General features: G+C 36.0%; 1 protein-coding gene across 1 annotated transcript in view; it reads right to left on the bottom strand.

Annotated features, from left to right (window-relative positions):
* Positions 1-24,705, bottom strand: part of LOC132097509 (adhesion G protein-coupled receptor A2) — a 98,407-nt gene that overhangs the window by 40,694 nt on the left and 33,008 nt on the right. Inside the window, exon 2 of the mRNA XM_059503261.1 lies at positions 7,993-8,064. Coding sequence (XP_059359244.1) covers positions 7,993-8,064 — 72 coding nt within the window. The remainder of the gene's footprint in view (positions 1-7,992; positions 8,065-24,705) is intronic.

Here is a 24,705-nt window from a genome sequence, read left to right as displayed (position 1 = left end):
CGCATGTTTAGAAAGACATGTAAAATTAATGTATTCATTTAATTTTCTAAAAATATCTCGAGACTTTATGTTGGGTTTTTGTTCCCCATCCCACTGCATCTCACGTTTTTAAATGAAAAAATGTATTCTGTGTGACTGGTTTTCCGCCCTTTTTATTTATTTAACAATGCATGCATAGGCCTACATGATGCTGTTTTGTTTATAGTTCTTTAAGCAACTTAATTAATAATAATTGGTTCATAAACATTATTTTAAATATTATGTTTTTTCACAGTCATGTATTCTAATGCTTTGAATAAACATGCAGTAATATTTTGCTCGATGCGCTTGAGCCTCAGAAGAGAAGCAAAACGCTTTTCTTCACCCTAACTGAAATTATGCATTTAAAATTCGAATACAATTCAAAAAATTTGAATTTAGTTTTTTCAGCTATTTTGACAGCCCTAGGCGATTCAAGTCCGAAACTGTATGAGACTGAATACCGGCTGAATTCACATTTCTGTTGTAAAAAGAGAAACATTGTGCAGAAGTATTATTTGCTGTTACGCGTGTTTGTCCGAAGCTGCAGTTGCTTTGTGACGCCTGTTCAAAAAAAAAAAAAAAAAAACCTGGACGCGCTCCGAGAGAAGGTAGTTAAAATCATTTTCTTATTTTCGTTTTCGAAACTTGTGTTGGTTGATTCCTGCTTGATTCGTGCAATAGATTTTCAAACATAAAGTGACAGTCGACACGGTCACGGTTTTAGACTAGAGAGGAGAAGGGATGGGAAAAGATCTGGGCACAGTTTTTCCAGAACTTTGTGCCAAGTTAAAGCGGTGTCGAGCTGTTTTGATGAATTTTTTTAGATGTATTATGGTGCCCGAACCCGTATGACTTTGAACAGTGACCGCGAACATTTAGTTTACTGCAGCCGCAGCCATCATTACCAAGCGCGAGCCGTTGACTCTGACAGTGAGTGAGAGGAGAGTATGAGACGAAGCGAACGCACAGGACACAGTGTGACATCCGTGTAAACACAGATGACGTCAAGGGTTTTTATTTAATTAAAGAAGATAGCCTTCATTTGTATGTAGGCCAAGGCAATTTATGTATTTACAATACTTACTTAAATATAATTAATAGTATTTTATTGCGTTTGTATTAGTTGTTTGAAGAGTAAAAAAATAATTGGTCGGTCTTAACGCAATTTTCCAATCGGCAATTCGGTCGGACTAAAAACAAAAAAAAATTAAAAATTGAGTCGGTACTAAATTGACAGGGTCGGTCGGGTTACGGCAAACAAGAATATTTTTAAGCATGGCCTAAAAGTATAAATTTCTATAATTTATTTAACATATATATAGGCCTATATACTGACTAAGCTTTAGTGCTGCAAAAAAAAAATGTGTTGCAAAAGCTTTTTATTTCACATAAATGCTGATCTGGATCCTTCTATTCATCAAAGAATGCTGAAAAAATTTACTCATCTGTTTTAAATATTGATAATCAGCAAATCGGCATATTAAGAATGATTATTATTAGGAATGATGCCGAAAATTCACCTTTGATTACAGGAATACATTACATTTAAAATATATTCAAATTGAAAACAGTTATTTATAAATAGTATAAATATTTCACAATATTATTGCTTTTGCTGTACTAAATTGGATCAAATAAATGCAGGCTTGGTGAGCAAAAACATTTCAAAACATTAAAAATCTTACTGTTGACTAGAAGGCCATATAGATTGCAGAAATGTTATATTGTAATGTTTTTATATATATATATATATATATATATATATGTCTGTGTGTGTGTGTGTGTGTGTGTGTGTGTGTGATTTCTGTCCCCCTCACTTTTGAAAAGATGGCTACGCCCCTGCTGCCAATCAAGTTCCCTTTATCTCTGCATTCTCCCTCTGTGTCTCTGTCTGGTCTTGTAGCTTCAATGCTGTCTTTTCGGACTGCCTGTATGTTTGCTGGCCAGCATGCTCCAACCAGGATCGCATCTCCATTATCCAACGCTCCTAAGCTCTGTTGTTTCCCTTGGCTCATCAGTGGGAAGAAACAGGACATTATCTTGATAAGCTAAGCCCTCGAGTCTTACCTGCTAACAGTATGCATCCCGTGGGGATTGTTGACCTGAACTCTCCTGCCTCCTTCATTAATAAACCTGTTGTTTGTCACGCATCCTTGTGTCTCCAGAGTATTTGCTGACATATTCATTGTGCTTCCCTGTTGTTTTAGCATATACAATGTTTTATATAATATTAAAACAACAGTTGATACAGGACGTCTTACGCTCTATGGAGAATGCATTTGTGCATGTGTTCTCCATCGGTTCACTGAGGTTTAACAAATCAAATCTGGCCTGTGACCTAAAATGAGTTTGACGCTTCCAAATTAAATTAAATAATCTGGAGGATTCTCTTCCATTATTTCACTCTGCTATGTGTGATTTCACAGGAAAGCCCAACTTAAGAGTATATACATACTGTATACAGAGAAAAAGCGAGAGAAGGGGATGACGGCTGTTTAGAGAATATTTAGAGCCTTGAAGCGACGCCAGAACCATTTGAGAGAGATTTCCATAATAGGTTGCACAGCACATGGGATGAGAAAAACACAGCCAGACAAAAAGACAGAGTGCTGCAGTTCTCTTTCGTGTCATATTGATAACACATGTGTCATGATAAAGAATGCTTTGACATCGCTTCAGTGAAATACTGCTGCGCTGATAACACACTCTTTGAATTGAGGGAGAGAGAAAAAAAGAACACTGCAGTAAATATTTCAGCATTCAGATCTGTGATTGATATTAATACGATAACACTCCTAGACATGAATGTGACACAGGCAGCCATTTTTGGGCTATAGAGAGAGTGAAAATATGAACTTGTCCTGAGATGACTGCTATACAGACCGCACCGATAAGATAAACTTCAGCAGCATGTTACTTTACACACACACACATACAAGCTGGAAACAATGAACTGGGATATGTGCGCACACACACTGAACCGTTGTATTAAAACAAGAATAAACAATAGAGGAGTACACATACACACATCACACAGACCTGTCACTCCGCAGGAGGCTGAGGCCCAGGGCATGCTGGGAAATTTGTTTGTTATGATGAATTATACAATCGACTATAATCAGGTTCTCATGAGCAAAATAAACCGATTTAGTACTTCGAAATTTATATCCCTTGTAATAAAGAAAGAGTCCTTATTACGGAAATAAGGAATATACTTAAGTGCGAACTGAATGTAAAGTTTTCTAAAATGTATCTGGCTGTTAAAAAAAGTATTTTAGACATTAAAATGTTTTAATAAATGCAATTAGCTGAGCTTTAGAGTACTAGAGAGTCACATATAAGTAGAACTTATATAAATCTTTATATGTGACCCTGGACCACAAAACCAGTCTTAAGTGTCAATTTTTCAAAACTGAGATTAATACATCATCTGAAAGGTGAATAAATAAGCTTTCCATTGATGTATGGTTTATTAAGATCTGACCTGATCTGAGTATTTGGCTGAGATACAACTATTTTAAAATCTGGACAAAAAAATCTAAATACTGTGAAAATCACCTTTGAAGTTGTCCAAATGAATTCTAAGCAATGCATATTACTACTCAAAAATTAAGTTTTGATATATTTACGGTAGGTAATTTACAAAACAACTTCATGGGACATGATCTTTACTTAATATCTTAATGATTTTGGGCATAAAAGAAATATCAATAATTTTGACCCATACAATTTTTTTTTGTTGTTGTTGGTATTGCTAAAAATATACCCCAGTGACTTTTTGTTTTGGTTCAGGGTCACATATGGAATTTCATAATTCTATTGTCTGTGAAATGTGATTAAAGTGTACTGTTGAATGTATTGACTAACATTTATGTAAACTAAAATATGCTTTGATGTCATGTCATGTATTTGAATACATTTGTAAATATACCTTTGTAATGATGAGGTTACCAATAAGTACATTTAAAATATAATGCATATTATTCATGCAAGTAAATATATTTCAAATGTAATAGTGAAAAAACACGCTACAGTTCAATTCAGTGCTTTAATATGTTAACCAACACATCAAAATAAGTGTACTTATTTTCTAGCATGACAAAAGATTATGGAACCACTGATTTAAAGTGTACCTTTGTAAACACTTTTAAAAATGTACTTAAGTGTGTTAAGAAAGATAGACATGAAAGTTTTCTCTTTTAAGTACACTTAAGTGGCCTATTATTCCATTAATATTATACTATTTGAATTTATATATATATATATATATATATATATATATATATATATATATATATATATATATATACTGTATATATATATATATATAGAAGCCACCTTTTGCTTTGATTACTGCTTTGCACACTCTTGGCATTCTCTTGATGAGCTTCAAGAGGTAGTCACCTGAAATGGTCTTCCAACAGTCTTGAAGGAGTTCCCAGCGATGCTTAGCACTTGTTGGCCCTTTTGCCTTCTGTCTGCGCTCCAGCTCACCCCTAAACCATCTCAATTGGGTTCATGTCCGGTGACTGTGGAGGCCAGGTCATCTGGCGCAGCACCCCATCACGCTTCTTCTTGGTCAAATAGCCCTTGATGCCTTCAGTGTGACTCTACAATTTTCATAGTCATGAAAATAAAGAAAACTCTTTGAATGAGAAGGTGTGTCCAAACTTTTGGTCTGTACTGTGTATATATATATATATATATATATATATATATATATATATATATGGTTAATAAGCCTCCAACAACATTAAAAAGACTGCATAAACTTTTCAAGTTCTCGGGTCAGTTTTGACCCAGTGAATATAAACATTATTTTACAACTTCATATTTTTTGTCAACATCAAAACTTTTTTTCCTGTACTAAAAACTTTTTTTTTATTTTAATTTTTTTTATGTAAAACATTTCTGGGACCCTGAATGCAAAAGGAGGGTTCAGATTTTTAGCACACGACAAGAGCACATTCAATACTATTATGCACACTTTTTCTCACAGTGGATTATGACATGATATATTTATCTTCTTTTGTCTCCTCTATTATCATGATGCATTCAAATCAACTCTAAAAGTCGGAATTTACCACCTGGAAAAGTACAATAAAATTCTGTTAAAATCAGATTTGGAAAACAACTTGGAAATTCCAGTCTTAATCATACAGAAATGTGATTATTGTTGTGTGATGTCACACTAACATGTGATAAGATGATTCAAAGACAGGAGAGTAAAAGCCAGTAACTGATTATTCGTTCATAATCATACACCTGAGAAATAAATGCTGTTGCTGCATAACATTGCTTGGAGACAGATGTCCAAAGCAAATGCTTGAATCATCTTCAGAATGTCTTTACAGAGTGAAGTCAGTGATATCTATGAGGAAAGATTATCCCACATCTGACGTCGATTGGAATGTAGCATTAGAACTGTAGCGGCCAAGGATATTTTGGGCTTCCTAAAAAGGAGTCCCAAAGAGCTATAACGTTACTTTTTTTTTTCTTTTAACATACGTTGCCATACCATTTTTGTGTAATTTTTTTATAGACCTACTGGATAAGGAACGCGTTTTCAGTTTTGTGGATACAAATATTATAAATAGATGGTTCAAATGTGTGTGTACCTATTCCTTATTCACTTTTAACTCTCTATAGTATTAGTTTTTTTTTTTCAGAAAAAAGTGTAATTCTCTCCTCTGATTCATTTCATTTTGTCTTTTATGAACATATAGATTTATACACTTGGAGCTCCTACAAACCCAGAAGAGTGTATCATCATAACTTGTCCTACAAAATTATTCTTAAAAATCCAAGGTTATCCTGCCTTTTTAAACCGTTTTGTCATTGTGTGCATTTCTCCAGATCACATCATAATTGTTTTATTGGTAACACTTTAGAATAGGTAACACATATTAGTTGCTTATTAGCATACATATTACTAGATTATTAGCCATGTATTAGTGCTAATTATTAATATTAATACTAACATATTAATGCCTTATTCTACTTGACCTTATTCCACATACCTAATCTTACCCAATACCTAAACCTAACAACTACCTTACTAACTATTAATAAGCAGCAAATTAAGAATTTATTTATTAAATTGTCGTAGTTAATAGTTAACAAGTGTTACCTATTCTAAAGTGTTACCGTTTTATTTTCTAGTGCTGTCAAAAAAAGTCAAAGTCTCAGTAAATCTTGGGAAATGATGATCTAGGAACAACAACATCTAATTTACTAACCAAAAATGTAGCAAAAAAAAAAAAAAAAACTTTTGTATGGGACACAAAAAAAGAGAGTTTTAGAGTTTTTCATAATGCTTCAAAAAAAAAGCAAAATACAACTTGTTTCTTTTCCTTTTTTTAATAAAACATTTTTTGTTTGTTTTTCCTTTTGTTTTTTTCTTCAGTTAATACAAGCTGAAAAATAATTTATGGGGTACTAATAGAGAGTTAACATCTATAGTTTTAAATCTACCCAAACAGCCCTCCTCCCTCATTCTATAGCCCAGTTTAACTACAGTCCCAGGTACGAGTGCCTGTTTGCGGGCACAGCTCCAGTTTCTCTGACCTTTGACTTCCGCAACTCCCCAGGGGTCTTGTCTGCACTTGCAAAAACAAGCAAATCAGATCCTTTTACCCCAAACAAACACCTACATACAGAGAGCAGCCTTGTCTTACACACACACGGCTAATCACTGCACACGTGCACACACGAGCACGAGCGCACCAACGTGCACACAATAATGACCTAACACACACACGCATTTAACACGTGCTGCCACATACACTCATAATAAACAAAATTTACGATTAGAAAATAAGTCTTAGTCCACTAAAAATACTTTGGTATTACGTTTTTTTTGCCATAGTTCCAAGTTACATTTTTTTAAACATGAAGGCTTCAAGCAGAGCTACAAAACCGCTTTAAATAGAAAAATAATATGAGCTACTGCAGCTGTCAGTTTTATACACCAATACTGCAGGTCAATCAGCAGCACAACATATTTCTTCCTCCTTCGGTCCCAGGCAGCCTCCTCTCCTCCTCCTCTATTATCTGAGCAGTTCTTCACAGAGTGATATATGGAGGTGTAATGAGACTCTTTCTGTGATAGTCTTGCGTACCGGCTCACCCTCCCTACTGTAGCATCACACTCACGGAAAACAGCAAACAGCTCCCTGCCAGCGTTAAATTCAGTATTCAGTATGAAATCAGAAAAATATTTTTAATTATTTTCAAAATAATGTAAAATGCTGTTGATTGTAAATCTTGTTAATTGTATTTGAAACATATAATGTATTAAGAATATATTAGTTTAAAAACAACCCAAAATACTCCTTTAAGGTTTAGATGAACAGGCATATGAAAAATGTAAATAGTGATAGCCTTTGTGGTTCTACTTTTTTGTACACTATTGTTCAAAGGTTTGGCATTGGTAAGATTTAAAAAATATTTTCACTCACCAAGGCTAGATAAAATACAGTACAACAGTATATTGGGAGATTTTATTGTGATTTAAAATAGCAGCCATTGCTCCAGTCTTTAGTCTTTCTTATTATTATCAATGCTGAAAACAGTTGTGCTGCTTAATATTTTTGTAAAAACTGGTATATATTTTCTTCAGGATTCTCTGATGAAAAAAAAAACCAGCATTTACTTGACAGAAATCATTTGTAACTTGTCTTTAGTGTCAGTTTTGATAAATGTGTTCCTTGCATCCTTGCTGAATAAAAGCATTGAAATCTATTAAAAAAATATTGCTGATGCCATGCTTGTGTTTTTATGTAGTTACCTTATTTTAAATCCATTATTAGTGATTTTACATGTTATTTGAGTAATCGTTTACTAATTTTAATGTTTTAGCATTTGACTCCACAATGAATCAAAAAGCCCAACCCTAGACACCCATCAAAGAAACCACTAAGTCTTGCAGTGGTGATGAAGATGATGACGACAAGAAAGAGGTTTACTTACAGCTTCTCGAGGGAGTACAAGCCAGCGAAGGAACCATTTTTCAGAACGCAGATACGATTGTTGCTGAGATTTCTGTAAAGTAATGCAAAGGCAGAGATGTAATCACAAATCACACATTCACAGACAGCCATTAAAATTGAAATCCACTCATGCATCCAATGAAAACAGGCCTCACTCACACACTCTGTCATAGAGGCCCTTGCCAACAAACATGCTAAACCAAAACACACACATGCATGTCCAACAAAAACACGCATGTACAGTAAACACCCTGACACAAGCGTGCTTATATGCCCAGGCATCTCAGACACACACATTCGCCAACACTCACACATATTTTTCATTTGCTGCCTACAAACTCAGGAAAACTGCATAACATTCTGCTATATACAACAAAGAAATAGTAGTCTGGCTGTAGAATTAACCTGTTGTTCACTTCAACGCTTTCATTTGAATCAAAAACATAAGATATAAGGGAAGATATATAGATTTTTTTAATTAATTTAATGATTGACTGCTTAAACATAATGGTAGTGAATTAGTATTATTGTTCATTTGGGTGAAGAATAATTTTTTTAATATTTGTAACTGATAATAAAAAAATTATATTGACTACATAGTTGAATGTATAGCCTTTGCCATTATTTTGAGTTGAAATACTTTTAATGAGTTTATGAATTGAGCCAACATACCACAAGTCTGGTATGGTTCGTTTAAGGTGTGAATATAATCCAACCTCGTTCCGGCACTGCACCTTTTGAGTTAACAGGCTCCCGTAGTTGAAGCTGCCTTAAGGGAGTGTTTTGTTTGCTAAATTTGATAATTTAGCCACTGAAAAATGAGCTCCAAAGAGCCACACTGCCTCATTGACATTTGGGGAGATTCCTATATATCACAGCTACTGGAGAAGATCCATAAAAATCATGTTGAGCGGGGGGTGGAGGGGTTGTATACGGGCAATTGCAGAGTTAGTTTCACTTTTGCTCTCCTTATACCTAATCCATCTTCTGCGCAGTGCCATTGTCAGGATGCCATGGTAGACAAATAAGAGATCCGCCAGAACTGTCTTGCAGCACTTCTTCATCTTCGCAAAATTCTTGTTAGAACATTGTATAGATGACATTGTCTCATCTGATGTTCATAAGTGTCTTTATATTGTGTTTGTAGCTGATAACAGAAAATCTGTGAAATGATACCAATTGCATTCTCGATGCAATCTCTATGATTAGCCTGTTTTAGAGCTTCCTCCTTGAAAATTTCTGTCCAATGAATGGATGACCTTAGCACACATATGGTTTTGTTTACAATTTCTGGTTCATCTGCAAAAAGGGCAGTGTGAAAGCGAACCGCATCAAAAAAAATATATATCTACATTGTATTGTAAGTGAACTAGCGGACTTTCGTGGTGTGAATACATCCTTAAAGTCCTTCTAATGTGAGGCAGCTGTGAATTGATTATGAGATCTGATGAACAACAGGTGACTGCAACAGATGATGTGTCCAGGCAGAGGATTATGAGAAATGGAGTCCGGGGTGAGTGGTAAAGGGTACAGGATGGGAGATCGTGACATATGCAAGTTTGAGCAGTGTGCAAGTGCAAACTGTGTTCTTTTAAACTTTCTATTCATCGAAGAACCCTGAAAAAATAAGTTATGATCTGGGTTGTATTCCCGTTTGTCTTGTGTAGTTTTATTCATGACTTATTTCATGATATATATTCTTTATTAAAATATAGTTTAGTCAGTGCATTAAACTAGAAGCTTTTAATTGATCCATACCCAATAAAATCAACCACAGATCCATTTAACAGGGCCGTGGTCGGCAAAGATTTAGGAAAAATAGTGGTAAATGCAATTATACATTGAGCATTTGAGACTTAAAAATCAATTGGCTTATCAAGTTTTATAAGAAAATGCTTCCCAAATCTTTTGTTATTGACATAAATGGAGTGTAAAATGCTGGAGTAATGGTACTTGTTTATTGTACTTAAGTGTTATTTTGCCATTTAAACCAACACCTTGTACTTTTACTTCATTTACATTTCTGAAGAAAAAAAACAGTACTTTTTACTTTTTAAAATTATATTTCAACTTAAAGCATTTTATTTCCTTCCATCTTATGCACATGAAATGTGGTTAACAAAAGCTCAAACATGCATGCTTGACATGCAAGAACCAGTGATGTTTGTTTTTCATGCTTCAAGTACATGCAATTCAGCTTCAAACATAACTTTCATCACAGAAATTTCTGGCTTCAAAATATATATATATATTTTTTTTTAAACTCATTGTTTGGTTTCATCTGAAGAAAGTAAGTCATATGGCATGGCATAATGGTGTAAAGAATGAAGTAAAACACTGAGCATTTTGAGTGTTCCACTGTGCTGCATTTGAACTGTTGTTGTACACACTTGACTAGATGTTTTTGGCCTGTGCCATTGCATTATGTTTTGTTTTTCCCCTTTAACCAAACCTTTTTATATCTGACAAAACATTTTATTAATCACCTTGCATTGAAAAGATTATTAGAAATGATGAAACAACCTCTCTATTTTTATTTTTACTAGGTTACTTTTGTAAATAATGAATTACAATTTAAAATTGTACTTGTTTAGTTTTACTCAAGTTTTTGTCCAGATATTTCTACTTTTAATTTAGTAAAATTTTCGCTCAATAACTGTACTTTCAGAATTTTGGGGTACTTTTTACACCCCTATAAAATTTCATTACAAAAGTTCATTACAAAATCATCTGTTACATGGTAGAAACACTTTAATTAGACAGATGTCCACATGATAGGCTATATAAAAACCCCTCCTTCTTGAAAGAAGTAATGAACAAAACTACATAAGGTGAAAGAAAATACAGCCCAGACTACTGTATATACATATACCCAGTAATATATATATATCTTTTACTGCCACTTTTGATATATAATGCATCATTTTCTAAAAAATGTTTGTTTTACTAAAAAAGTGCCCATAGATGTACTCTGAGTTTCTATTGAGATGTGGTGTTTCAGCAGCAGAAGAGAGAAGAAGAGAGATAGTGTGAGAAAGGATGCTCCCCAAACACGAGTTCAGCGAGCCGACAGCCACGAAGACAGCGGCATCAACTTCAGCCATCAGACCAGGCTGTTTTACATTAATCTTCATGGCTTAATGGAGGGAGGGAAAGGGCGAGGGAATGAGGAAGAGGAGGGGGAGGAAGCCATAATCTTGATAATCACAGTGGATACATTTTTACATCAAAAGGAAGTCGAGGTCCACATCAAACGAATGCCCGGCTCTTTCCATGACAATTATCTCTTTCGCCATTGGCTAATGGGCCTGAGACCAGAGAGAGTCTTATCAAAAGGAAGAGAGGAAAGAGAAGAGGAAGAGAGAGAGGGCTTTGGATGGTTGTACGGGTAAAGCTCAGGAGGAAAACAGGTTTACTAATTTAAACCCAGAAGTTGTAGAATAAAATAAAATGTTAAAAAATACAATATACAATCATGTAAAAATACAATAATATAAAAAAATACAAGAAAAAAATGTATCATTATCACTCATGCTAATAATAAAATTTCTAATGAAAAAGTATACTTTCAATTACATTTTGAAAAGTACAAAATAATCTTAACCCCTTAACTGTCACTCACGTTTTTGAAGATAGACTTGAATGTGCATGATACAAACCTACATTTTTATAATTCATGACTGAAAACATGTTTAACATGATTTTGATGTGCCATTTACATGGTAATGCAATGTCTGATTTTAAAATGGGTTTTAACCCCTTAACTGTCACTCACGTTTTTGAAGATAGACTTGAATGTGCATGATACAAACCTAAATTTTTATAATTCATGACTGAAAACATTTTGTAACATGATTTTGATGTGCCATTTACATGGTAATGCAATGTCTGATTTTAAAATGGGTTTTAAAGGATGAATTTTGAGATTTTATGTTTTCAAGTGATATATAACTTCTGATGATTTCTAAAACATGATAGAGAAAAAGGCAACGAGGAAGTCTTTTTTTTAAACAAAGGTCAAAACTCATTTTGTAATGTAGATTTCTGAGGGTGCACTCTTGTCATAAATTAATCTATTACTTTTCCTACATAATTTTTAACAAAAAATATTGGTAAAATATATATTTGGGAGTCTTGGACCTTTCCAACGATATATAGTTTGTCAAGATTAGATTAGATTTGATTGTAATATAGTATAGTCAACGTAGGCGTCCCGTATTCGGGACGGGGTGACAGTTAAAGCATCTAATTTGTTATTTAAGGTGTATATGTTCATGCATGCATTCCTTGGGAATCAAACCGATGACGTTAACATTGCTAGCTTCAAGCAAAATTGGATTTCTGAAAAAAAAGGACTGAATTATTTGATTAAACCTGCTCATTAACTTTTGTGACAAGGCAGGAGGAAAGACTAACCAGCTGCTGGTTTGCAAATAAAAGCAGACACAATTTCTTTCAACATAGTCTACACACACACACACACACACACACACACGTTCTTTAGTCCTGATTGGTAACACACTTCCTGCCAATAAGTGGATATTCAGCCAGTTACGCCCTGTTAGGCTGTGACACTGAAGCAGACCAAAGTGTAACATGAGTCACAAACGCACACTTTAGAAAGTACCAGGAATTACATGCAGTTTTACATGGATACTGCTCTAAAATCTGATCTGAAAAAGCCAGGTTTGGACTTAAAGATGTTTAAAGTCCTTTATGATTGTTGCAAGTCAGATTGTATAATATGAGCTCAGTGACATCTTGGGTAGCAGCAGACTGTGTTTTAGACTAAAGATAGACATCTGTGATTTCTGTGTGATGTTGACTTTGTATTTTCTATCAACACTCAGATCACTCTGAGATGGATATGGGTGAACATAAAAGGGAATGTATGCACTGATGTGATACTGTGATCCTATTGTGAAAAACATGGTACCAAATTTCAGTAGTCAATATCAGTACCTGTAAAATTCTAAGATTCTGAGTATGCGTGTGGGCATGTTTTTGTGACATATCAGGGCACAACTTTGTATAATGACATGGGTATGACACAGGTATTACAAGGAGAGGGTGACTTATGAGGACATAACCCATGTCTCCATTTTTCAAAACACTTATAAATCATACAGAATTAGTTTTTTTTTGAGAAAGTAAAAAATGCACAAAGTTTCCTGTGAGGGTTAGGGTTAGGTGTAGGGTTGGTGTAGGGCCATAGAATATACAGTTTGTACAGTATAAAAACCATTCCGCCAATGGGATGTCCCCATTTTTCACAAAAACAAACATGAGTGTTTTTGTGTGTGTGTGTGTGTGTGTGTGTATTCAGTATTTGAACTATGTGAAAATTATATATTTTTAAAATTATTAATGCTATAAATCCTTATAAGTAAATAATATAATAAAACATTATAATGTAGGCCTACCCTTCAAATATTATTCAATAATTTAAATATAGAATTTTTAAAGATAAAAAATAAATAAAAGTTGGCAATAAAAATATTCATAAACTTATTTAAATCTATTTTGTACCAACATTTTGATGATTTATATTTTATATTTTAACAGGTTCAATCCGTGTGTATTGTAAATACATAAACTCACAATACAGTAAAAATGTGAAAAAAACAACCTTCAGAATCAGACTATTCCCAAACACCAGCACAATTGGAAATGTGACATTAATTTTATAAAATAGTTCAATAAACAAGTAGTTAATATTAAGTGACTTAGTGACATTTTAGTCAGAATATTGACTGACAAAAAAAATTCCAAACAAAGATCACAGCAGCAAGCCTCTCATCCCAGAGCAGAGCAGTGTTTCATTACAGAACAATTCAGGATTTTTTAACAAATCTGGTCATTGATTCAATGCCCCATTCATGAAGTCGTTTGCTTCATTTGTGAATGAATTAACAGTTTCAACAAATCTGATGAATAAATGATTCAGTGACTGACTCATTAAGACAGTCACATGCCGCCACCTACTCGTGGTTTAGTTTAGAAAAACTATAGTTAGGAAAAATCGGCTTTTGTAATAGCAAAAAATGCCCAAGAAATAAATCCCACACAGTGTAGCTCATCTCCAATCACTCCACCGGCCTCGCTCCCATGTCCCTCGGCCCCGCCCCACTCGCCACATACCCCCATCGCCCCTCGCAGGCCGGGGGGTACTCCCGAGACTGCGCTCTAATCCCCCTCCCCCCCCCACCGCTCACGGGGACCTGCGGGAACCTGGGGGTAGGACAGGCGAGGCGAGAGAAAAGGAGATGGAAGGAGGAGCGACAGAGACGAGAGAGGGGAGAGAGGAGAAAAAAAAATAAAAAAAAATCCGGTTCCCAGACGCGCCGCTGCTCGGCCCTCTACCAGCTGGGTGATCTCCTCCGCGGTGCCAGGCGGTGGCACTGGACGGCCCTCGGCGGACGGCACGACACTCCTCCGACGCCCGGTGGACGGCGACGGCTCATCCGGTTTTGGGCAGCCGGCAGGAGTCCCCCGTTCCCTGCTCCTCCCCATTCCGGCGGATGGCAGCAGGCTCCGGCCACCTGGCGAACGGCGCCGACTCATCCGCTCCCTCACGGACGGCAGCCGCCCCTCCAGATAGCGGGCGGTCGGCACGAGCTCGCCCGTCCCCGGCAACTCGCTCCAGTCCACCGCCTCGAGCGTCCATGGCGGCACACTCCTCGCCAGCTCGTTGGCACCGCGGATTCACCACAGCGGCGAGGGATCTTCAGCAGCGCGTCCCTCCTTCTCCCGGGTTTCGGCACCACTGTAATGATATAACTTCCTAATCGTCGGGAAGAAGGAGGCGGGAACCGGCGGACAATCAAATCACATTTTAATAATACAAAATAAACACAAAACAGCGCACCAGCCCCTCACGGACGACTGGTGCGCGCAAATAAAAACCAAAACACAACTAAAAGCCCAGGCCTGGTCCTCTCTCGTCCTTCACTGTCGTCGCTCCAGTTTTATATTCTTCCATCTCCTCCGTGGGCCTCGAGACCGGTGGGTCGAACAGGTGTAGCTCATCTCCAATCACTCCACCGGCCTCGCTTCCATGTTCCTCGGCCCCGCCCCACTCGTCACAGACTGATTATGGAATGGTTCTTTTGGATTGCAAACACGATACTTGACTCTGAACTGCTGCTAACCATTAATCTTTTGTCTATAATATTCTGACCGTTGGGTCCCTTCTCACACCTAGATTGCCTACACTTCTTCATTTCATCGTTGTTTTGTTTAGGGGATACGCACGAGCAACGCGAGTCATGTTTAAATTAATCTACTGTACACCCCGCCTGAAGTGACACAATGACTTCACAAATCAACAATTGGCTTTTTTATTTCTTTGTATTTCTATGGTCTTTGGACCTTTGTAGGGAATCACAGATTGTGCTTTGTTCACAAAAACTCTATTTACTGCGTAAAACCGTACTGTGCTACACCCAAAGCATATCAACTGATTTTGACAGCTGTTTTTGTATGACTAATGCTAACGCTAGCCACCCCTCTAATGACCCGCATATGTGCACATGTGTGGACAAACACACAGCTAAACTACATCCTGCCATCTAATTAAAGAAAATTAAAGAGGACATTTTAGAACCAACACAAGATTCTCTGTGTTTTGGCTCAAAATGAATGAAAATGACATCTTGCCTTTGTCAGGTCATTACTGAGGGTGACTACTCCAAACCACTAACCCACTGCAGTCATCCTACTGTTGCAGGATGTAGGGAGGATCAGGACACATAGTACTGGGACACGGCCAGCCGAACAGATCTTCAAATAGCTCTTTGACCCTGATCTACCCCGCCTGATGCTCTGGTCGGGCACATGAACCGTCAGCTAACTGAAGCCAGACACAAGATAAAAGCTGAAAACCAGACAGATCTACTGCATAATTTAATACAGAGAGAGACTGAGGGATATCACTGGCAAAAACACAAACCGGTTAATTGAACCCAGAGACTATAGAGCTATAGATAGTAATGAGTCAGGACCATTTAGAAAATGAGCATTTGTGGAGGTAAGGTGTCACATAAGGTCTTGGCTTGCGTGAGTGTGTATGTTTATGTCAGAGTAGCATTAATACAGCATTATATGATATATACAGTACATGGCTACATTTTTACATGCATTCAAACTAAACTTTACAATGTAATAAATAGTGTAATTACTTTATTTAAAGTAACATAACTGATTACATTTGATTACTTTTTGATTACTTATCTAAATTAGCAATCTGAAAGCAATCAAATCTTTATGTGTGTGGAAAATATTCTGATGTAACCCCCTTTTAATCCTTAACATTGTCATAAGTAACTGTAATTTGATTACACATTTTTTCTCAATAATTGTAGAAGATTACAACTACATTTATTTTGTAATTAAATAACGTAATTCTGTAACGTGTAACTAGTTACTCCCCAACACTGTTAACATAATTTCAAAATGACAAAAAATTAATATAAAGTAGCACTTGTGATAAATGAAGTCATATAATAATGTATGAATATGAATTTTAAAGTCACATCTGTGAGATATGAAGTTGAATTATAAAGCCGTGACTGAGATATAGCCACAACTCTGAGATATGAAGTCATAATTGTAAGAAGTTAGAATTGTGAGATAAGACGGAATATGGTGAATTATAAAGCTGTAATTGAGATATAATTGCAACTATATGATATGAAATCAAGTTGTGTGTTATATCTGTAATTATGAGACATAAGCCCTATTCGGACGGGACTAGTTTTACAGGGGGTCGTTAGAGAAATATGTGTTTCACAGACGTACTTGGTGATTTAAATCCCGTCCTAATCTGCCACGTCTGTGTTTTTCTCACACAACCTCTGTGATAATTCCAGAGCAAATTACCTACTGTTTTTCAGCAAACTCAGTGGTCCTCTGAGAAAACTAATCCCATCCGAATGCGAATGTCTGTGATTGGCGGTGATATTTTATTTCACAACGCGTTTCCTTGTGTGTTTTGGCCAACGTGAATTACCGTAGATGTTCTTACCATGCGCATGTTTGATATATTTGCTTACCGGCAAAGAAATAATAATAAAAAAATTATAAAAATTATAAAATCAAGAGCAAGATCACATAAACTGTTAATACCGGCTATTGTAATAACAGCATCAGGTAAGTTTACTCACGTCCATTTATGCACTCAGTTACATAATGTTTTAATTACATATGTACCTTTATGAAAATTAAACATACGGTAGGTTTAGCCTACTACACACAAAAAAAAGGAAAACAAGTTAAACTAAAGGAACCACACATTAACATGGTTTTGCTATACTAGTCATTTAGTATTTATTGTGTAATAATAGTAATGGCAATCATTCTGAATGAATGCAATGCACGCATACAGAGCGCGTGATCTCTGTGGCACCCAGATGCACAAATCAGACCCTCCCACCTCTGTAATAGACACGGAGATGTTAGTCCCGTCCGAATTGGTACATGAAAATCGCAGACGTCAGGTGGTAAGAATCGAAACTCAAACGTAGTTTAGAAAACTAGTCCCGTCCGAATAGGGCTATAGTTGCAGTTGTGAGATATGAAGTTGCAATTGTGAGATATTATGTTGCAAATGTAAGATATAAAGTTATATTGTGAGGTATTAAGTCGCAATTGTGCGCTATAAAGATGGTAGCTATTTGTGAAATACAGTATTAAGTCATACTATGAGTAATAAACTCTGCAATTATGAGATGAGTGATAAAAAGTTGCACTTGTAAAATACAACATCTTACAGTGAGTTACAATGTTGCGACACTGAGACATGAAGTCATATTGTGAGTTAATAAGTTGAAATTATGATAGAAATGTACAATATATAAAGCTGCAATTATAAGACATAATGCCACAGTTGGGAGATTTGAAGTCCAAATTACTTAAAAAAAAATATTATTTATTTGTTTTACTTTGAGGTGGAAACGGACTTCCATAGGATCTTATAGAAGGAAACAAATTGTATTGTTCTCAGTAGAACAGCAGGCAGGCATCAGAACACACTGACACCCGCATACGAAAATACACACTGAAAAACATGCTGCGTACACACATGCACACCAGAACTTGAAGCGGCCCGCTCTGTAAACAAACTAAAACAGGCGGTGCTCCTGTTCAGCTAAACAGGAAGTGGAGAAAATGAGCTGTTTATACAGAGCTTGGTTGACTGAGGTCAGAGGTCAACCCCAGAGCACTTCCTGTTCTGCTGTGTGATGGACATGGCAGAGAGCAAGAGCAGGTGGACGACAGAATGAGGGGAAGAGATAAGGACAAAACAACAAGAGAAAGATTCAAGTTACCAAGGACAACAGGACAGGAATCCAGTTAAAGAATGAGAATTATATATAAAAAGAGAGAGAAAGAAAGAGGAAATTAAGGTGGGAATAGTAAAAAAAAAAACTAATGCTACTTAAAAACAACTCTATTTAGTTTAGATAGAGCTGCATTCATGTTATGTTGTAATAATGTAATTACAAACTAAAAACACAGAAACAGATTTTTATAAAGCTGTGATTGTTCCTACTTCATAGTTGTGATGTCATGAAAAAAGACGAGCAGTGACCCTATAATCTTCATTTTATACATTTTATTATTGTTACGAGTGCACTTTCTATTTAACAACAGTAATAAAGATACTTACTATAAAATGAAGATTTTTAATGTCACCGGGAGCAGATGATCTAATAGAAACCATTATTGGCATCAAGAGGTTTGAAATATAAAATAATTATTTCTGTATCTGAGGACATGACCTTCTCCTGTAATTGTGGTAGTTTTAACACACACACACACACAAAATAATAATAATAATAATAAATAAATAAAAATGGTTGGTTCACCCAAAACTAAAACTTGTGTTACTATGAAAATTTATTTATTTATTTATTTATTTTCATAAAATACAATGGAGTCCAATATTTCATGGTCCATTTTTGAGCTTAACAGCCCTAGATCTTATTACCTTATGAGAAAATAATAACAAAATAACTCACTTTTGTTGAGAAGTAAAAAACATAAAATAATATGGGTTTAGTTCCACATGAGGGTGAGTACATTATGACAGAATGATAATTTTTATGTGGAGCTGCACAAAAAAAAAAAACTATTGCAACTGAAATAGAGTTATGTTGAGAGTTTGTTGACTATGTTGCTACTATTAAAAGTGAACGATATAAAATAATTCAAATAGAGAGAAATGACTCATTAAGGGAAGACAAAATGGTGGAGAGAAATAGGACAAAAAGCAGACATACATTAACTGGTCGCTTTCAGTAGCGGTTCTGTCTTTCAAACAGCAGACCTCAGAGAAACAGCTAATCTACGTAAACCAGACCACCATCTAAAGCTCCTTAATTGAATGTGTCAAGCTTAAAAACAAAATCAGCAGTGACATGAAAGACATACAACATCAGTCATCAGAGCACTGATCCTACTCAGCATGCCTTATTAATTATAATAGTAATTACTGCATCAGGGACAAAAGCATCTTCATGCGTCCCTTCATACATTATGAGAGGCTATGTGAGTCATGTCAAGTGTCATTGTGAATGAAACCGAGAATCCAGATGAGTTTGACAGGCACGCTCGAATACTACTAAAATGTACCTATAACTGGAGATTACACCCTGCTGCTGTGGTGTGGCAGTGCAATGTTACACAGTCTGGCAAGAACGAGTGTTTCCTCAGTGACAACAGTTCCTCTCTGTTCTGTGGCACTCGCTGGAGCGGTTTGGCTCAATTTGTCCCCTCAAACCGCAAGGCCTCTGAGACCAAACAACAGACCATGTCAGTTTGTGCCTCGGACAGCTAAGCGGCCTTCATTTCTGACACTCATACTTAGGAAAACAACTTATTTTGAGACATTATGAACAATAGATGACGTACAAGAAGAGGTCATTTGGCACAACGTTACCACTCGTAAAAAAAAGGTGCATTTTAGCATACTTCTAAAACGAATATATATATTCGTATATACATATATATACATACATACATACATACATACATACATATATATATATATATATATATATATATATATATATATATATATATATATATATATAAGTGTGAATTTAATTGCATTGTAATATTTTTGGATTTGGTTAATTGCAATTAAATAAAAAAGTATTATGGTTAAAACTAAGTTAGTTGTTGATGCGATCGCCTAGTGGGCAGTGTGCCAACATATAACGCCATTGTGTTATGGGCATCCTGAGTTTGAATCCAAGCTAAAGGATCTTTCCTGATCCCACCTCACTTCCTGTCTAGTCTACACAGTCCTATCGTAATAAAGAATTTAAAAATTAAACAAAAAATAAATGTTTAAAAAATAAAAGTTAGTAGGACATAAATAATCTTTATATATAATTTTAGAACTACTTTATTTAACTGTTGTCTTTTATATACAATACAAGTTTACTGTGGAATGTATTGATATGTAGTGTTGCAGCTACGCAGTTGTAACTGAATGCATTTAAAATATATTGATTTTAAATGTAAGATTTTATAAAATTACAGTTCAAACGATATAATAAATTATTTGAGATGCCTTTTAATATATCAAACTGTTTATTTCTTTAATGCATGATGACGATTAAATCAACGATTTAAGTAAAAGTGTTAATAGGAGCATGTTATGAAACTCATTAAAGTGTCTCTCTTTACTTGCACTCAAGTGATCTTTTATTTAATTGAAGTTATATCATATTCAAGTACAGCTTTTAAAAATATATACTTATAAGATTTGAAGTACACTTCATGTGCATCCTCAACACAGCTAAGTGCCCTTCTTTTTCACAAGAGATCTTTAATGTCCTCTATTTCTTCCATATGAAAAGTCACCAACTAAATTAACCAAGATTCTTCACCACCGGACAAATAATTAAGGACATCAGCAGCAAGCTCGACGTTCGTCATGCCTTTATTAGTTTACGCGAAAGCTCTTCTGAGGTCTTTGTGATTCTCAGTACAGGAGTTGAGTTTAACCATAATTCAGCGTCATTCTGAGACCGGCTCATAATATGACTTCATTTTCTCTCCTTCTGGAGCCAAACAGAAGAACCGCAGTCTGGATGGGAGTCACACAGTGGGATTTAAATTTAATAATACTGCGCTGAGTTTAGCCAACAAGATCCTATTAAAGACCTCCACTTCGCCCAGGAAGCCTATACAGCACATTACTAACTACCGCTTGCAGACCTTAGAGGAGACACCATGTTTAATTGACACAAATGTTCTCAACGTCATAGATTAAGTGTAGTAAAAAGTTTTTTGCTCCACAATTTGTGACATACATACATAAGGCTAATTACAAATAAATCCATTATTGTGCAAACTATACATTTGCGGATTAAGTCCAATATAAAATAATGTTTCAGTTTCATTTGATGTTTACATCGAATGTACCATTAAACAATAAACACTAGTATTTTCCCTTGCCATACGATGACAATGAAGAGAGCTAATACTGATCTCCAAAACCATGCTCTGTACATTAGAATGAATGTGCAAATTATATAAGATTATGCAGCATCAGAAGAAAGGGGAGAGGAGGGCTGAGGAGTGATGAAGCGCTGCAGACAGATGAGCGCAGATAGAGAAAGAGAGAGTCTCTCTTGTCTGACTGAGGGTTTCTAAGCTCAAGTGGGGCCACTAGTCTCTGCACCACACCAAGTGTGTGTGTGTGTGTGTGTGTGTGTGTGTGTGTGTGTCCTATCACAGGCCCCACACTGAAGTGGAGGTTATCAGAAAAAGAAAGTACTCTGTCTCACAAATGTGGCATGTTGAAATACCCTTAACCTCAAAGAACCTTCTGTCTCCCTTACGTCCTCCTGCTGTAATGCTCTCAGATCAAAACAGCCTTATTCAGCAACTGTCAAAGACTGTGGACATCATATACCAACTTTGTAATCAACAGTTCAATGTTATTAGAACTACCAAACAGAAAATATTCTCTGTGTCATTAATTATTTAATCAGTAAGGGGACCTAAAACCTACTTAATTGTGATCAAATCGCTGGAAGGAAAGGCTTCTTGTGGCTTTTAAAAAACAGCAATGTGATAAATCACACCAATGCTCAATAAATTGCTACATTTATTATTAATAACCACAGTAAATTATTCTGATGTGGTCACAGGCTCTTTTATAATACAACCCGAATTCCGGAAAAGTTGGGACGTTTTTTAAATTTGAATAAAATGAAAACTAAAAGACTTTCAAATCACATGAGCCAATATTTTATTCACAATAGAACATAGATAACATAGCAAATGTTTAAACTGAGAAAGTTTACAATTTTATGCACAAAATGAGCTCATTTCAATTTTGATTTCTGCTACAGGTCTCAAAATAGTTGGGACGGGGCATGTTTACCATGGTGTAGCATCTCCTTTTATTTTCAAAACAGTTTGAAGACGTCTGGGCATCGAGGCTATGAGTTGCTGGAGTTTTGCTGTTGGAATTTGGTCCCATTCTTGCCTTATATAGATTTCCAGCTGCTGAAGAGTTCGTGGTCGTCTTTGACTTATTTTTCGTTTAATGATGCGCCAAATGTTCTCTATAGGTGAAAGATCTGGACTGCAGGCAGGCCAGGTTAGCACCCGGACTCTTCTACGACGAAGCCATGCTGTTGTTATAGCTGCAGTATGTGGTTTTGCATTGTCCTGCTGAAATAAACAAGGCCTTCCCTGAAATAGACGTTGTTTGGAGGGAAGCATATGTTGCTCTAAAACCTTTATATACCTTTCAGCATTCACAGAGCCTTCCAAAACATGCAAGCTGCCCATACCGTATGCACTTATGCACCCCCATACCATCAGAGATGCTGGCTTTTGAACTGAATGCTGATAACATGCTGGAAGGTCTCCCTCCTCTTTAGCCCGGAGGACACGGCGTCCGTGATTTCCAACAAGAATGTCAAATTTGGACTCGTCTGACCATAAAACACTATTCCACTTTGAAATAGTCCATTTTAAATGAGCCTTGGCCCACAGGACACGACGGCGCTTCTGGACCATGTTCACATATGGCTTCCTTTTTGCATGATAGAGCTTTAGTTGGCATCTGCTGATGGCACGGCGGATTGTGTTTACCGACAGTGGTTTCTGAAAGTATTCCTGGGCCCATTTAGTAATGTCATTGACACAATCATGCCGATGAGTGATGCAGTGTCGTCTGAGAGCCCGAAGACCACGGGCATCCAATAAAGGTCTCCGGCCTTGTCCCTTACGCACAGAGATTTCTCCAGTTTCTCTGAATCTTTTGATGATGTTATGCACTGTAGATGATGCGATTTGGAAAGCCTTTGCAATTTGACGTTGAGGAACATTGTTTTTAAAGTTTTCCGCAATTTTTTTACGCAGTCTTTCACAGATTGGAGAGCCTCTGCCCATCTTTACTTCTGAGAGACTCTGCTTCTCTAAGACAAAGCTTTTATAGCTAATCATGTTACAGACCTGATATCAATTAACTTAATTAATCACTAGATGTTCTCCCAGCTGAATCTTTTCAAAACTGCTTGCTTTTTTAGCCATTTGTTGCCCCCGTGCCAACTTTTTTGAGACCTGTAGCAGGCATTAAATTTCAAATGAGCTAATTAAGTGGATAAAAGTGTAAAATTTCTCAGTTTAAACATTTGCTACGTTATCTATGTTCTATTGTGAATAAAATATTGGCTCATGTGATTTGAAATTCCTTTAGTTTTCATTTTATTACAATTTAAAAAACGTCCCAACTTTTCCGGAATTCGGGTTGTAACTGCAAATGTGACTCATTCAGTTTGATTTCAGCGTCAGAACTATCACGTTTTATAATCTTTATCTTTGCAGTAATCTACTGAGCAAGTTTTACAGTACAGTAGCAAAAACACTATAATTCTAAGGGTGAGGAGAAAGGAGGGAAAATAGTGAATAATGTAGCCCCTTGAAACCAGCAAGGGTTAAAAAAAAATTATTGGCTATTACTATCAATTCATACTAGCGCTGTATATGTATCATAAAAATCTAAAAGTGATGATTTCTCCATTCTGTCACCGATGGAGTTTCGGTTCCTTGCCGCTGTCGCCTCTGGCTTGCTTAGTTGGGGTCACTTCATCTACAGCGATATCGTTGACTTGATTGCAAATAAATGCACAGACACTATTTAACTGAACAGAGATGACATAACTGAATCCAATGATGAACTGCCTTTAACAATCATTTTTGCATTATTGACACTGTTTTCCTAATGAATGTTGTTCAGTTGCTTTGACGCAATGTATTTTGTTTAAAGCGCTACACTGTAAACCCTAATGTTGTCTTGACTTAAAAAATCAAGTAATGTTGACTAAACATTACTTAAAATTTTGAGTTTTGGCCCTGCCACTTAAAAATATGAGTTAATTTAACTCATTTACCTTCAAAATGCATAAACTTAAGATTTCAAGTGTTGTGAGCTCAAAATCATGAGTATTCCTTTGGAAAAACTCAACGTCACTCTGTTCTTTTTTTTTTTTGTGTATTATGTTAGGTGAGTAAAGTTATGTAGATATAAAGTTGTTTTGCATGATTTCTACTAGTGAAATATGTTATCCTTGTGGTACGTGATTTTGATATGGTATGATTATTGAAACGACAACTTATAGTATTTGATGAAGTGGCCCAATCGTTTTCCTTTGAGAGAAAG

This window comes from Carassius carassius, chromosome 21 (genome assembly GCF_963082965.1).
Source record: "Carassius carassius chromosome 21, fCarCar2.1, whole genome shotgun sequence".
NCBI classification, from domain to species: Eukaryota; Metazoa; Chordata; class Actinopteri; order Cypriniformes; family Cyprinidae; genus Carassius; species Carassius carassius.
This window is presented reverse-complemented; position numbering and strand designations above follow the sequence as displayed.